The 14287-nt window shown below is 35.3% G+C and overlaps 2 protein-coding genes across 2 annotated transcripts; both read right to left on the bottom strand.

Annotated features, from left to right (window-relative positions):
- Positions 1–1451: 1451 nt before the first annotated feature.
- On the bottom strand, positions 1452–2678 carry LOC139877582 (TMV resistance protein N-like). Its single transcript, XM_071865016.1, has 2 exons — positions 1774–2678; positions 1452–1667 (listed from the first exon to the last, which is right to left on the bottom strand). The coding sequence occupies exons 1-2, from the start codon at positions 2337–2339 to the stop codon at positions 1577–1579; spliced, it is 657 nt and encodes a 218-aa protein (XP_071721117.1). The 5' UTR covers positions 2340–2678; the 3' UTR covers positions 1452–1576.
- LOC139875012 (TMV resistance protein N-like) lies at positions 2411–3613 on the bottom strand. Its single transcript, XM_071862399.1, has 4 exons — positions 3179–3613; positions 3083–3087; positions 2570–2863; positions 2411–2450 (listed from the first exon to the last, which is right to left on the bottom strand). Exons 1-4 carry the CDS (start codon positions 3611–3613, stop codon positions 2411–2413), a joined length of 774 nt encoding a protein of 257 aa, XP_071718500.1.
- Positions 3614–14287: the final 10674 nt, after the last annotated feature.

Here is a 14287-nt window from a genome sequence, read left to right as displayed (position 1 = left end):
ACCATAAACTGTGCGGAATTAGTCGTCCCGAAAGGTTCGTCCCGGAATGTTTTTCCGGACGGCATTTTTTTCTTCCCGGACGGATGGTGTGGCCCACATTGACTTTCAACGCCTGCCTTCGTGGACGCTTTTTCCGGACGACACTTCGGGACGACATATCGTCCCAAAAGAAATAATATTAAAATAATACTAATTATTTATTATTAATTATTTATTAATAACAGAAAAAGAAAAAAAAAACCGGACGACCCTTCCCGGACGACTAATCGTCCGGAAAGCCCCCTGCTGTTTCGGGACCTATTCGTTTCTGCTGTTTCCATCCGTATTCGATACGGCACATTTCAAATATCCAAACCTGCTACTACATAAATAAGATTATACTTTCATCTAAACCAACGTCGCGAACGTCAATGTTTTTGAACGTAGCTTTTGAACCACACGTATAATCGTAAACTTTCATTTCATTACGGAATTCACTTCCGTAATACACTTCGATTGAGACAATCATCGGCGAAAGGGTCACCATTTTGAGTTTGGAAGTGTGATAGAGCAGTTTAAGTATTGGATGTGTGTTAGATACGTGTTCAATATGTGTTGAGGACGAAGTATAAGTAGGCAAAATCGACTGTCGTCCCCAAAGGGTTTTCCAGACGACAAGTCGTCCCCAAAGGCTTTACAAACGACAAATCGTCCGGGGAAAAAGCCCGCGAAAACTTTCTTCTTTTTGGAGCCAATTTTTTTCGGTACAATAATTGGAGCTCATCTTTCCGGACGACATTCGGTCGTCCGGGAAAAGTTGGTCAAACATTCAGGAAAAAGCAAGCAGAAAAAGCAAAAAAATTTGTCGGTATGTGGCTTTTTGCGGATGACTTATGTCGTCCGGGAAACCCCTATCCGGAAAAATCGTTTTTCTTGTAGTGTCACTGAAACTGAAAGCCCTCGGTATTGGCTCAACAGTGGCAAAGGAAGATGGCCATTGTAACTTCAGGTCAATCATGTTACAGCCATCCTGGTATAGTGTTTTGACGTTTTTGAAGATGTTGATATTTGTTACAAGCTTTGTACACTTGTTGCAGTCACGGAGATCGATCTGGACAAGTTGATGACAATGCTCAATTGTTTCACAAACCTCAACTAAACTCTTGCACTTTATAAGAAATAATTTCTCAAGTGCAGGGAATTCACAAAAACCACCAAGAGTATGAAGCTGATAAGAGTGGCTCAGATCAAGAATCTTCAAACATCCAAGCAACCTGTTATTTTTTAAGTATGAGTCACTTACCTATAAAAAATGGTATAATTATCAGTTAACAACTCCTCAACATCTAAGAACAATTAAAATTGAAGTGGATCGATCAATCTACCTTTTGCCTCGTTCCAGGAGGTAGCATGTTATTAGAGGAGACATCAAAACATTTGATATTGCTATAATGCAATGAGAGAACAACTAGCTTCTTCATTTGTAATTCAGAAGGCATAGACTCTAAAGGGAAACCAAACAGGCACAAATCTATTAATTCTTTTGGAAATTTCTCATAAGAGCCTTTGATGAGAACATCACTTAGTTCTAGTATCTTCAGATTATCCATGTTACTAAATGCATCTGTTTCCAGCTCAAGTAATGATCCATGCAGGTGAATGCCGAGAGCTTTAATATTTCTAGTACCCTAGTAAGAAAAAAAAATGCAGCAAAAATTAGGAATTATAACAAAATAATATATAAATAAAAATAGAAGGATTGTTACTAATTGACAACATAGTTTGTTCACATACTGTCTTTTTTTCAACACTTCGATTGAGTCATGAGTACGCCATAATAGACTACGCTCCCCTGGATTCTCAGATTCGAAATCTGCAGCACTTCTTCCCATCTCTTGAATTAATGAATGCATCATTAAGCAGTCATTCCTTCCAATACGAAGAAGGCATCTGTCAGTGAGATTTTCGATCCCAGTGCTGGTGTTTATATCACATGCCTGTAGTACGATTTCTGCATAACCTCTATCCAACCCAACATAAAAGCATGCAATATACTTAAACAATTCCTTGTCGTTTTTGGACTCCAAAGATTCGAAGCTCATTTTCAAGATATTATTTACACAGGAAACGGGTCCCTCGGCTCCTTTTTTTAGTTCTTTTATGCAGCCTTCCCAATAAGAAAGATCTCGATTATATAGATTACTGCCCAGAACTTTAAGAGCCAATGGATGTCCTTCGCAATACTTCAAAATCTCCTCTGAAACCTCATTATAGCCATCTTTAAGTTCTTCACAGTTGAATGCATGATGACATAAAAGCTCTAGTGATGCTTCGTCAGATAAGTGTTCAAGTGGGTACATCTTTCGTTTTGCATATTACACTCTTCTCTGTCAACGACATGTCCCTCGTCGTTATAATGATTTTGCTTCCTTCATGAAATGTTTTGTTTCCCAGTAAAGCGTCTAACTGGTCTATACTATCAATATCGTCAAGAACTATTAACACTTTATTAGAGGCTACAGAAACATCATGAACTTGAATTGAACTTGCTTTTGAAATATCATTACAAAGTTGATTTTTTAAATCAAACAATCCATTAATATTTCCAACACACTTCCTACAAAAATCTTCAACGATGCTGCTTGTATCGAACTCGCGACAATATGAGTCATAAATATATTTGGCTAAGGTTGACTTTCCAATCCCACCCATACCATAAATACTAAGAATATCGACAGTATGCAAAGATCCATCTTTCAACCATGACGTGATGAAATATATAGCATCATCCTTTCCAATAAGTAGTGGTAGACTAGTCCTTACGGATACACGTATTCTTTTTGAAGTATCCTTAACAATTTCTTTGATAAAGTCCGTCTCGGGCCTGAAAATTGATTTTACATAAAGAAACTTCGATTACATTTTTGTTTTTTTAGAAAAAAACATAAATTTGTTACTAAACCAAGAATAACAACCATACCAACATAACTGACCGAAGAAAATTAAAACCTAACCCAAACCGATCAACAACCTTCAATCAACAACAATCCAAAATGTCAACCCCATCAACATTATTTAAAAGAATGGAAAGAAAGAAGTTTACCTGCCCTTTACATCCAAGCCAGTTAAATTAGAAACTTGTGTAAGTGCTTCCTTCCATTTTTTAATCTTCTCAGCCCATTGCATTTTTTTTAAATACATTTGTTTCTTTCTTCATAGTCTTTTTATGCTTTGCCATTGCATCTCCAAAGCTATTTTTTTGCTTCCTGACATCGGTGGGTTCGACATGATAGAAAATGGGGATAACAATTTGTTTAAAATTCTTATGGCGGTCAAGAATCAATACAAGTTCATCAAGGCACCATGTCGAAGAGGCATAATTCTTAGACAACACAATCACAGAAGCTGATGATGATTTGATTGCATTCTCCAATTTCGGTTTCAAAAAATGCCCAGTAGGAATATCTTCTTTGTCCAAAAAGGTTTTGAGATTATCACACTCAAGGGCTTGGTGGAGGTGACTGGTAAAGCCAAGACGAGTATCAACACCTCGAAAGCTCAAAAATACGTCATACTTTTCATCGTGATTATTAGTTGATGAAGATTGTTCTAAAACATCTGTACGAATAACCATTTTAGTGAAATTAGAATGTTATGAGTGATTTGTGAAATGGGCTGCAACTCGCATATGGTTTTGTATCAGATCCAGATCCAGATCCAGATTCACTTTACAAAGATCAACGACCCAAGTCAACAACTAATGAATACTCCTACTTTCTATCACAAAATTATGAACATAGTCCTTGTAATTTATCCAAAATTACTGATTTGGTCCTTGTGGACTTTTTATTAAGAAGGTCCTTGTGTTATATTATATTCTCTCAAACTAAGACCATAAGAAGTAGTTGTTAAAAAATCAAATCTTCATAGCCATTATTCTTTTTTTTACCGTCTCAAATTAATAATCTATTTTTATGAATAGATAACAAATAAAAATAATAAGGTAGATTTTTTTATGCCCTTGACTTTTACATATAAAACAAAAAGATAGGTAAAAAGTAAAAGGGAGAACTATAAAGTAAAATAAAGTACAATCACTTTTTTTAACTGTGTGTTTTTTGTCCGTGAACTATTAATATGGGACGGAGTATTAAAATGAATATTGAGGATATTTTAGTCATTTCGATCAATTCTCATTTCCTTTCCATCTTCTCCATCAACTTTTTCATTCTACTTTCAGATCAAATTCAAACTAAAATTAAACCGTCATCGCCGTTTCTTTATTAATAAAAGAATGTAATTCACTGTCAAAATAGATACGTAATATAAAACCATCAACTAATCTATTTTTCAAAGTACCAATTAACGAATCATGATTCTGTCACAGGAGATCCAAAAAGTTGACAATTCTTGAAAAGTGGGCTTAACTTCAACGTGAGGATAGGTAATAAACCAGGTGAAAATAATGTGTTAGAGAAGAAGAGGAAATATAATTGACTAAAATACCCTCATGTGCATATTACATTATATAATTTTAAATCAATAATCAACGACTGTCAGTGCAAATGACAATATAAGCAAAATTTGCAAACCACATGGATTATCCTAGTAGAATAAAAACCATAGCGACGAAACTAGCAATTTTGAACAAATCAGGATGACTATATAAGCAATAATGACTCATTTCATTACCTAAAAGGCTAAAATCAAGGTTGGAGAAATCGGAACTCGGGGAGTTCTCGGCGGTTGACTTTCGTTGACTTTTGGGATAATTTTTATTGTACCCGAGATTTGACCGATTTGACCGATTTGACCGAGATTTGACTGATTTTTTGGCCGAGAAACTCAATTTATCGGTTGACCGATTAAACCGGTCGTTGACAGATTATTTGGCCGATTCCAAAACGAGAACTCGGCAGCAACTCCAAAACGATTTCTCGGCGAGAATTCGACCGATTTTTCCGATTTTTGCAACTTGGCCTAAAATTGGCCAATGACTAATTTCATTATAACTCACCAACCCTCACTAATAATTATCATCAACATTCCCAACCCTTTATTATGAAATGTCCCGTTCATATTGATTATAAACGTTCCATATTAATTGATTTCGTTGCGAGGTTTTGACCTCTATATGAGACGTTTTTCAAAGACTGCATTCATTTTTAAAACAACCATAACCTTTATTTTATCAATAAAGGTTTCAAAAGCATTACGTAGATTATCAAATAATGATAATCTAAAATATACTGATTACACACGACCATTACATAATGGTTTACAATAGAAATATATTACATCGACATATGTTTCTTGAATGTAGTTTTTACACAATATCATACAAACATGGACTCCAAATCTTGTCCTTATTTTAGTATGCAACGGCGGAAGCTCTTAGTATTCACCTGAGAATAAACATGCTTTAAACGTCAACAAAAATGTTGGTGAGTTATAGGTTTAACCTATATATATCAAATCGTAACAATAGACCACAAGATTTCATATTTCAATACACATCCCATACATAGAGATAAAAATCATTCATATGGTGAACACCTGGTAACCGACATTAACAAGATGCATATATAAGAATATCCCCATCATTCCGGGACACCCTTCGCATATGATATAAATTTCGAAGTACTAAAGCATCCAGTACTTTGGATGGGGTTTGTTAGGCCCAATAGATCTATCTTTAGGATTCGCGTCAATTAGGGTGTCTGTTCCCTAATTCTTAGATTACCAGACTTAATAAAAAGGGGCATATTTGATTTTGATAATTCAACCATAGAATGTAGTTTCACGTACTTGTGTCTATTTTGTAAATCATTTATAAAACCTGCATGTATTCTCATCCCAAAAATATTAGATTTTAAAAGTGGGACTATAACTCACTTTCACAGATATTTCCTTCCTCGGAAATAAGACTTGGACACGGATCGATTCACGAACCTATAACAAATATGTACATATATATCAAAGTATGTTCAAAATATATTTACAACATTTTTTAATACATTTTACTATTTTAAATTTATTAAGTCAGCTGTCCTCGTTAGTAACATACAACTAGTTGTCCACAGTTAGATGTACAGAAACAAATCGATATATATAATCTTGAATCAATCCACGACACAGTGTATACACGTCTCAGGCTAGATCACAACTCAAAGTATATATATTTTTGGAATCAACCTAAACCATGTATAGCTAACTCCAACATTACTGCATATAGAGTGTCTATGGTTGTTCCAAATAATATATATACATGGGTCGATATGATATGTCAAAACATTTGCATACGTGTCTATGGTATCCCAAGATTACATAATATATTAGAATACATGTATAATACAATATAAGTTAGCTAGAATATGATTTGTATAGATTTGTTAAACATTTCCCGTAGCTAAAAATATCAAAAATATCCAATCTTCTTTTACCCATAACTTCTTCATTTTAAATCCATTTTGAGTGAATCAAATTTCTATGGTTTCATATTGAACTCTAATTTAAGAATCTAAACAGAAAAAGTATAGATTTATAGTCAAAAATTTAAGTTACATGTCAATTACTAAAGAGGTAGTCATTTCCTTCGAAAAAACGACATCTTGATGACCATTTTGAAAAACATACTTTCACTTTGAGTTTAACCATAATTTTTGGATATAGTTTCGTATTCATAAGAAAAATCATTTTCCCAGAAGAACAACTTTTAAATCAAAGTTTATCATAGTTTTTAATTATCAAACCCAAAACAGCCCGCGGTGTTACTACGACGGCGTATATCCGATTTTACGGTGTTTTTCTTGTTTTCTGATTTTAAATCATTAAGTTAGCATATCATATAGATATAGAACATGTGTTTAGTTGATTTTAAAAGTCAATTTAGAAGGATTAACTTTTGTTTGCGAACAAGTTTAGAATTAACTAAACTATGTTCTAGTGATTACAAGTTTAAACCTTCGAATAAGATAGCTTTATATGTATGAATCGAATGATGTTATGAACATCATTACTACCTCAAGTTTTCTGTATAAAGCTACTGGAAATGAAAAAAATGGATCTAGCTTCAAATGATCCTTGGATGGCTTGAAAGTTCTTGAAGCAGAATCATGACACGAAAACAGTTCAAGTAAGATTTTCACTCGAAATAAGATTGTTATAGTTGTAGAAATTGAATCAAAGTTTGAATATGAATATTACCCTGAATTAGAAAGATAACCTACTGTAAATAACAAAGGTTCCTTGATCTTAGATGATTACTTGTAATGGATTAGAAAGCTTGGAAGTAGACTTGCAAACTTGGAAGTATTCTTGATTTTTATGAAACTATACTTATGGAATTTATGAAGAACACTTAGAACTTGAAGATGAAACTTGAGAGAGATCAATTAGATGAAGAAAATTGAAGAATGAAAGTGTTTGTAGGTGTTTTTGGTCGTTGGTATATGGATTAGATATAAAGGATATGTAATTTTGTTTTCATTTAAATAAGTCATGAATGATTACTAATATTTTTGTAATTTTATGAGATATTTCATGCTAGTTGCCAAATGATGGTTCCCACATGTGTTAGGTGACTCACATGGGCTGCTAAGAGCTGATCATTGGAGTGTATATGCCAATAGTACATGCATCTAAAAGCTGTGTATTGTACGAGTACGAATACGGGTGCATACGAGTAGAATTGTTGATGAAACAGAACGAGGATGTAATTGTAAGCATTTTTATTAAGTAGAAGTATTTTGATAAGTGTCTTAAAGTCTTTCAAAAGTGTATGAATACATATTAAAACACTACATGTATATACATTTTAACTGAGTCGTTAAGTCATCGTTAGTCGTTACATGTAAATGTTGTTTTAAAACCTTTAGGTTAACGATCTTGTTAAATGTTGTTAACCCATTGTTTATTATATCTAAAAATATGTTAAATTATTACATTATCATGATATTATGATATATTAATATATCTTAGTATGATATATATACGGTTAAATGTTGTTACAACGATAATCGTTACATATATGTCTCGTTTCAAAATCATTAAGTTAGTAGTCTTGTTTTTACATATGTAGTTCATTGCTAATACACTTAATGACATGTTTACTTATCATTTATCATGATTAAACATAGTGTAACAATATCTTAATATGATTCATATGTAATTAGTAAGACGTTGTTATAACGATAATCGTTATATATATCGTTTCGAGTTTCTTAATTCAATAAACACAATTTTATGTACATAACTCATTGTTAAAATACCTAATGAGATACTTACTTATAATAATATCATGTTAACTATATACATAATCATATATATGTCATCATATAGTTTTTACAAGTTTTAACGTTCGTGAATCACCGGTCAACTTGGGTGGTCATTTGTCTATATGAAACGTATTCCAATTAATCAAGTCTTAACAAGTTTGATTGCTTAACATGTTGGAAACACTTAATCATGTAAATATCAATTTCATTTAATATGTATAAACATGGAAAAGTTCGGGTCACTACAGGTGTGTCTTCTGGAAATAGATGCGGGTATTTCTTCTTCATCTGATCTTCACGCTCCCAGGTGAACTCGGGTCCTCTACGAGCATTCCATCAAACCTTAACAATCGGTATCTTGTTTTGTTTAAGTCTCTTAACCTCACGATCCATTATTTCGACGGGTTCTTCAATGAATTGAAGTTTTTCATTGATTTGGATTTCGTCCAACGGAATAGTGAGATCTTCTTTAGCAAAACATTTCTTCAAATTCGAGACGTGGAAAGTGTTATGTAGAGCTGCGAGTTGTTGAGGTAGCTCCAGTTGGTAAGCTACTGGTCTTACACGATCTATAATCTTGAATGGTCCAATGTACCTTGGATTTAGTTTCCCCCGTTTACCAAATCGAACAACGCCTTTCCAAGGTGAAACCTTAAGCATGACCATTTCTCCAATTTCAAACTCTATATCTTTTCTTTTACTGTCCGCGTAGCTCTTTTTACGACTCTAGGCGGTTTTCAATCGTTGTTGAATTTGGATGATTTTCTCGGTAGTTTCTTTTATTATCTCCGGACCCGTAATCTATCTATCCCCCACTTCATTCCAACAAATCGAAGACCTGCACTTTCTACCATAAAGTGCCTCAAACGGCGTCATCTCAATACTAGAATGATAACTGTTGTTGTAGGAAAATTCTGCTAACGGTAGGTGTCGATCCCAACTATTTTCGAAATCAATAACACATGCTCGTTGAATGTCTTCAAGCATTTGTATCGTCCTTTCACTCTGCCCATCAGTTTTTGGATGATAGGCAGTACTCATGTCTAGACGAGTCCCCAATGCTTGTTGCAACGTCTGCCAGAACCTTGAAACAAATCTACCATCCCTATCAGAGATAATAGAGACGGGTATTCCATGTCTGGAGACAACCTCCTTCAAATACAATCGCGCCAACTTCTCCATTTTGTCATCTTCTCTCATTGGCAGGAAGTGTGCTGACTTGGTGAGTCGATCAACTATTACCCGAATACTATCATAACCACTTGCAGTTCTTGGCAATTTAGTAATGAAATCCATGGTAATGTTTTCCCATTTCCATTCCGGGATTTCAGGTTGTTGTAGTAGACCTGATGGTTTCTGATGTTCAGTTTTGACCTTAGAACGCGTCAAACATTCTCCTACATATTTAGCAATATCGGCTTTCATACCTGGCCACCAAAAATGTTTCTTAAGATCCTTGTACATCTTCCCCATTCCAGGATGTATTGAGTATCTGGTTTTATGAGCTTCTCTAAGTACCATTTCTCTCATATATCCAAATTTTGGTACCCAAATTCTTTCAGCCCTATACCGGGTTCCGTCTTCCCGAATATTAAGATGCTTCTCCGATCCTTTGGGTATTTCATCCTTTAAATTTCCCTCTTTTAAAACTCCATGTTGTGCCTCCTTTATTTGAGTAGTAAGGTCAGTGTGAATCATTATATTCATAGATTTTACTCGAATGGATTCTCTATCCTCTCTGCTCAAGGCGTCGGCTACCACATTTGCCTTCCCCGGATGGTAACGAATCTCAAAGTCATAATCATTCAACAATTCAATCCACCTACGCTGCCTCATATTCAGTTGTTTCTGATTAAATATGTGTTGAAGACTTTTGTGGTCGGTATATATAATACTTTTGACCCCCATAAGTAGTGCCTCCAAGTCTTTAATGCAAAAACAACTGCGCCTAATTCCAAATCATGCGTCATATAATTTTGCTCGTGAATCTTCAATTGTCTAGACGCATAAGCAATCACCTTCGTTCGTTGCATTAATACACAACCGAGACCTTGCTTTGATGCGTCACAATAAATCACAAAATCATCATTCTCTTCAGGCAATGACAATATAGGTGCCGTAGTTAGCTTTTTCTTCAATAACTGAAACGCCTTCTCTTGTTCATCCTTCCATTCAAATTTCTTCCCGTTATGCGTTAATGCAGTTAAGTGTTTTGCTATTTTGGAGAAATCTTGGATGAATCTTCTGTAGTAACCAGCCAATCCTAAAAATTGACGTATATGCTTCGGAGTTTTTTTTGGAGTTTCCCACTTTTCAACGGTTTCGATCTTTGCAGGGTCCACCTGGATACCTTCTTTGTTCACTATGCGACCGAGGAATTGAACTTCTTCCAACCAAAATGCACACTTTGAAAACTTAGCGTACAGTTTTTCTTTCCTCAATACTTCTAGCACTTTTCTCAAATGTTCTTCGTGCTCTTGATCATTCTTTGAGTAAATAAGTATGTCATCGATGAAAATAATGACAAACTTGTCAAGATATGGCCCACACACTCGGTTCATAAGGTCCATGAACACAGCTGGTGCGTTAGTCAATCCAAACGGCATAACCATAAACTCGTAATGACCATAACGCGTCCTAAAAGCAGTTTTTGAAATATCATCCTCCTTTACTCGCATTTGATGATATCCAGAACGTAAATCGATCTTCAAATAAACCGACGAGCCTTGTAGTTGATCAAATAAGTCGTCAATTCTCGGCAGTGGATAACGGTTTTTTATGGTAAGTTTGTTCAACTCTCTGTAGTCAATACACAACCTAAATGTACCATCCTTCTTCTTGACAAACAAAACAGGAGCTCCCCATGGTGATGTGCTTGGTCGAATGAAATCACGTTCTAATAGTTCTTGCAGTTGGCTTTGCAGTTCTTTTATCTCGCTGGGTGCGAGTCTGTAAGGAGCACGAGCTATTGGTGCAGCTCCTGGTACAAGATCTATTTGAAATTCAACAGATCGATGTGGAGGTAGTCCCGGTAATTCTTTTGAAAATACATCGGGAAATTCTTTTGCGACGGGAACATCATAGATGCTCTTTTCTTCAGTTTGTACTTTCTCGACGTGTGCTAGAACAGCATAGCAACCTTTTCTTATTAGTTTTTGTGCCTTCAAATTACTAATAAGATGTAGCTTCGTGTTGCCCTTTTCTTCGTACACCATTAAGGGTTCTCCTTCTTCTCGTACAATGCGAATTACATTTTTGTAACATACGATCTCTGCTTTTATCTTCTTCAGCCAGTCCATGCCAACTATTACATCAAAACTCCCTAACTCTACTGGTATCAAATCAATCTTAAATATTTTGCTACCCAGTTTAATTTCTCAATTCCGGCATATATTACCTGCTGAAATTAATTTACCATTTGCTAATTCGAGTTAAAATTTACTATTCAACGACGTCAATGGACAACTTAATTTAGCACAAAAATCTCTACTCATATAGCTTCTATCCGCACCCGAATCAAATAAAACGTAAGCAGATTTATTGTCAATAAGAAACGTACCCGTAACAAGCTCCGGGTCTTCCTGTGCCTCTGCCGCATTAATATTGAAAACTCTTCCGCGGCCTTGTCCATTCGTGTTCTCCTGGTTCGGGCAATTTCTAATAATGTGGCCCGGTTTTCCACATTTATAACAAACTACATTGGCATAACTTGCTCCGACACTACTTGCTCTGCCATTACTCGTTCCGACACCATTTGTTCCTTCAGTTCTGTTAACCCCTGGTCCGTAGACCTCACACTTCGTCGCGGTATGACCATTTCTTTTACACTTGTTTCAAAATTTGGTGCAGAACCCTGAGTGATACTTTTCACACCTTTGGCATAGCTGCTTCTGATTGTTGTTGTTGTTGCGGTTGTTATTGTTGTTGGGATGATTGTTGTAGTTGTTGTTGTTGTTGTTGTTGTTGTTGTTGTTGTTGTTGTTGTTGTTGTTGTGCCGTTTGTTGTAGTTGCGATTGATGTTGCGATTGTTGGGATTGTTGTTATTGTATTGGTGACTCTTATCACCGTTTTCCTCCCACTTTTTTTTGACTAGCTTCACGTTGGCCTCTTCGGCCGCCTGTTCTTTAATTCTTCCCTCAATCTAGTTCACTAGTTTGTGAGCCATTCTACATGCCTTTTGTATGGAGGCAGGCTCGTGTGAACTTATATCTTCTTGGATTCTCACCGATAATCCTTTCACAAATGCGTCGATCTTCTCTTCCTCATCTTCGAACACTCTCGGACACAATAGGCACAATTCTGTGAATCATCTTTCGTACAAAGTAATATCGAATCCCTGTGTTCGTAACCCTCTAAGTTCTGACTTGAGCTTATTGACCTCGGTTCTGGGACGGTACTTCTCGTTCATCAAGTGCTTGAATGCCGACCACGGTAGTGCGTAAGCAGCATTGTGTCCTACCTATTCAAGATAGGTGTTCCACCATGTTAACGCAGTACCTGTGAAGGTATGCGTAGCGTACTTAACTTTGTCCTCTTCAGTACACTTACTTATTGTAAACACCAATTCGACTTTCTCGGTCCACCGTTTCAATCCAATTGGTCCTTCGGTTCCATCAAATTCCAAAGGTTTGCAGGCAGTGAATTCTTTGTAGGAGCATCCTACACGATTTCTTGCGCCGTTAGCTGCATTGCTAGATTCAGAGTTATTGTTGGTATGAAGCGCAGCCTGTACTGCGGCTATGTTTGCAGCAAGAAAGGTACGAAATTCCTCTTCGCTCATATTCATGGTCTGTCGAGTAGTTGGTGCCATTTCCTTCAAAATAGCCAATTGAATCGAGTTAATCATACAGAATATTAAGAGAAGTCAATAGTATTTCGTAGCATAATATGAACTCATTTATAAAAGCTTTTTCTTCATATTAGCGTTTTATAAGTTTAAATTCGAGTACTACCTACCCGTTAAGTTCATACTTAGTAGCTAATATACAATTCAACTACTACAATTCCATATGAAAAACTGATAATAATATATCACATACAAATATTCTTCAAACTTACAACTTCGCTATATTACATATAACATGAAATATAGTAGACTTTGATACAGGACAGTTTTGAAGATAAATCTAGTTAATACGCAAGTTCTTCAGCAAAGAAAATAAAGACACGTAATTCATAAGTCCAGAAACAAGTCATGCATTCTGGTTTTACTAAGACGACTTCCCATCCTTGGTCTTGTGGAAAATAACCGTTATGACCATTGGCTAGGCAGCATGTTGTAATATTGTCAAAAGGACGAGGGTTTCGTAATGTCCAACAGCCACGTAATAATCTAAAAACCTTGTTTCTCACCCCAACTACTGAATCCGTCACTTGTGGGAAGGTTTTATTTAAAAGTTTCAATCCGATGTTCTTTTTCTCACTTTGGTAAGAAGCGAACATCACTAACCCGTAAGCATAACATGCTTCTTTATGTTGCATGTTAGAAGCTCTTTCTAATTCACGAAATCCTATGTTAGGATATGTTGAGTCAAAATAGGTTTCTAACCCGTAGCGTAAAATTGCATTTGGGTTCCCCGCATTTAACGCTTAAAAGAAAATGTAGTGACCCGAACTATTCCATGTTTATATATATTAAATGAAATTGATATTTACATGATTAAGTGTTTCCAACATGTTAAGCAATCAAACTTGTTAAGACTTGATTAAATGAAATAAGTTTCATATAGAAAATTGATCACCCAAGTTGACCGGCGATTCACGAACGTTACGAATTTGTAAAAACTACATGTTGTGGTATATATAGACATATATATATGGTTGACATGAGATTATGATGAGTAAGTATCTCACTAAGTATATTAACAATGTGTGATATACATAAGAAATGAGATTACTAAGTTAAGAAACTCGAAATGATATATATAACGATTATCGTTATGATAACGTCTACTAAATACATATGTATCATATTAAGATATTGATACACTATATTTAACATGATAAAATGATATTTAAATATATCATTAAG

This window comes from Rutidosis leptorrhynchoides, chromosome 11, assembly GCF_046630445.1.
Source record: "Rutidosis leptorrhynchoides isolate AG116_Rl617_1_P2 chromosome 11, CSIRO_AGI_Rlap_v1, whole genome shotgun sequence".
Lineage (NCBI taxonomy): Eukaryota > Viridiplantae > Streptophyta > Magnoliopsida > Asterales > Asteraceae > Rutidosis > Rutidosis leptorrhynchoides.
Note: the sequence above shows the minus strand (reverse complement) of the source record. Positions and strands in the feature narration are given on the sequence as shown.

Coding starts and splice junctions, on each gene's coding strand:
- LOC139877582 (XM_071865016.1), bottom strand. CDS start 2,339: ATGTACCCACTTGAACACTTATCTGACGAAGCATCACTAGAGCTTTTA. Junction 1,668..1,773: donor GAAGTGTTGAAAAAAAGACA/GTATGTGAACAA, acceptor TTTTCTTACTAG/GGTACTAGAAATATTAAAGC.
- LOC139875012 (XM_071862399.1), bottom strand. CDS start 3,613: ATGGTTATTCGTACAGATGTTTTAGAACAATCTTCATCAACTAATAAT. Junction 2,451..2,569: donor GTTGGAAATATTAATGGATT/GTTTGATTTAAA, acceptor TTGATAGTATAG/ACCAGTTAGACGCTTTACTG.